Source organism: Haplochromis burtoni, unplaced genomic scaffold, assembly GCF_018398535.1.
Source record: "Haplochromis burtoni strain Fernald_Lab_line unplaced genomic scaffold, NCSU_Asbu1 Contig_501, whole genome shotgun sequence".
NCBI classification, from domain to species: domain Eukaryota; kingdom Metazoa; phylum Chordata; class Actinopteri; order Cichliformes; family Cichlidae; genus Haplochromis; species Haplochromis burtoni.
In genome coordinates this window covers 151094-152552 of record NW_024582862.1, presented here as the reverse complement: position 1 = coordinate 152552, position 1459 = coordinate 151094, and the positions used below count along the sequence as shown (strand labels likewise).

Here is a 1459-nt window from a genome sequence, read left to right as displayed (position 1 = left end):
TGTGTGTGTGTGTGTGTGTGTGTGTGTGTGTGTGTGGTAGACTGACATGTCTCTGGGTGAGCAGTACTACAAGCCCAAGGAACAACTCCAGCTGGATGTGAGGGCCAATCAGGATGGCCTGATGGCTCTGTCTGCTGTCGACGCCGCCATCTTTACCCTACGACCCAACTACCGAGACCCTGTTTCCATGGTAACACCAAAATCATACCGTTTTATCGGTTTGCTTCGGTTTGTCATTAAAAACAGACACAACAACAAACTGATGGCCCTTTATGTCGACTCTGACTTTAAGGGACGATATTTCAATTTCCACGTGTTGACAACTGACAGAATGAACTTTGACCCGCAGGTTCTTCGTCACATCGAGCAGAGCGACCTGGGCTGCGGTGGAGGCGGCGGTAAAGACAGCGCAGATGTTTTCCGTCTGGCTGGCCTCACCTTCATCACCAACGCCAACACGGCCCCCTCGACCAGCAGTATGTCAGTCAGTAAATGAGTGAAGGGAGACGCTGCGGTTAAAGTGCTGCATGGCTCACTCGTGCTTTGGTTATGGTGTTTCAGATGAGGCGTGCACAGCTGTCGTGCGTGCAAAGCGAGCTCTGACCGAACCGGAGAAAAATGCAAAAGGTGAGACTGCAGCAGCATGTTTCCTTTCTGTTCCATGTTGTCCCGTCAATCTGCTCATTTGAGCATCACGTTGGTTGGTGTGACTCAAACACAGCATAATCACACTCCGCAGAGAATACATGGCAAAAATTGTGTCTGATTAAAGTTTGACTGCCCTGCATCAGCCTGGCGACCTGTCCAGGGTGGACCCCGCCTCTCACAGTACGGTAGCTGTAATAGGCTCCACCCACTGACAAGGATAAGCAGAAATCTCTGACATTTCACTTCTTCACATCCAACAAGTGACCAGCGACCAGGGTCGCAGGGGCAGCAGCCCAAGCAGAGAAGCCCAGACCTCCCTCTCCTCAGCCACCGACTCCAGGAGGTGGCTGAGGAGAGGGAGGTCAAGGAACATCAAGGTGTTCCCAGGCCAGTCGAGAGATATAATCTCTCCAGCGTGTCCGGGGTCTGCCCCGGGGCCTCACCCAGGAGGCATCCTTGTCAGATGCCCGAACCACCTCAGCTGGCTCTAGTTTGAGTCACTCCCGGATGGCTGAACTTCTCACCCTGTCTCTAAGGGAGAGGCCATGATCTCGTTCTTTCAGTCACTGCCATTTAACCCATCTTATCCTGATCACTAGACAAAGCCACTGTCCAGCACCCAGTGACCACCATTTATATATAAGTATGTAATTTAGCTGAATTGAATTTAAGAGTCTAAGCTTTTCAGGGCCGAGTACAATAACCTCAGTTTTATCTGAATTAAGAAGCAGAAAGTTAGCGGCCATCCAGGTCTTTATGTCTTTAAGACATTCCTGCAGTTTAACTCATTGGTGTGTGTTATCTGGCTTCA

The 1459-nt window shown here is 50.6% G+C and overlaps 1 protein-coding gene across 1 annotated transcript in view; it reads left to right on the top strand.

Annotated features, from left to right (window-relative positions):
• LOC102310221 (complement C5) overlaps positions 1 to 1459 on the top strand; it is a gene marked incomplete at both ends in the record, with an annotated part of 49315 nt that overhangs the window by 5348 nt on the left and 42508 nt on the right. The window contains 3 exon segments of the mRNA XM_042213956.1: positions 41 to 190; positions 350 to 476; positions 562 to 627. Of these exon segments, the coding sequence (XP_042069890.1) occupies positions 41 to 190; positions 350 to 476; positions 562 to 627 (343 nt within the window).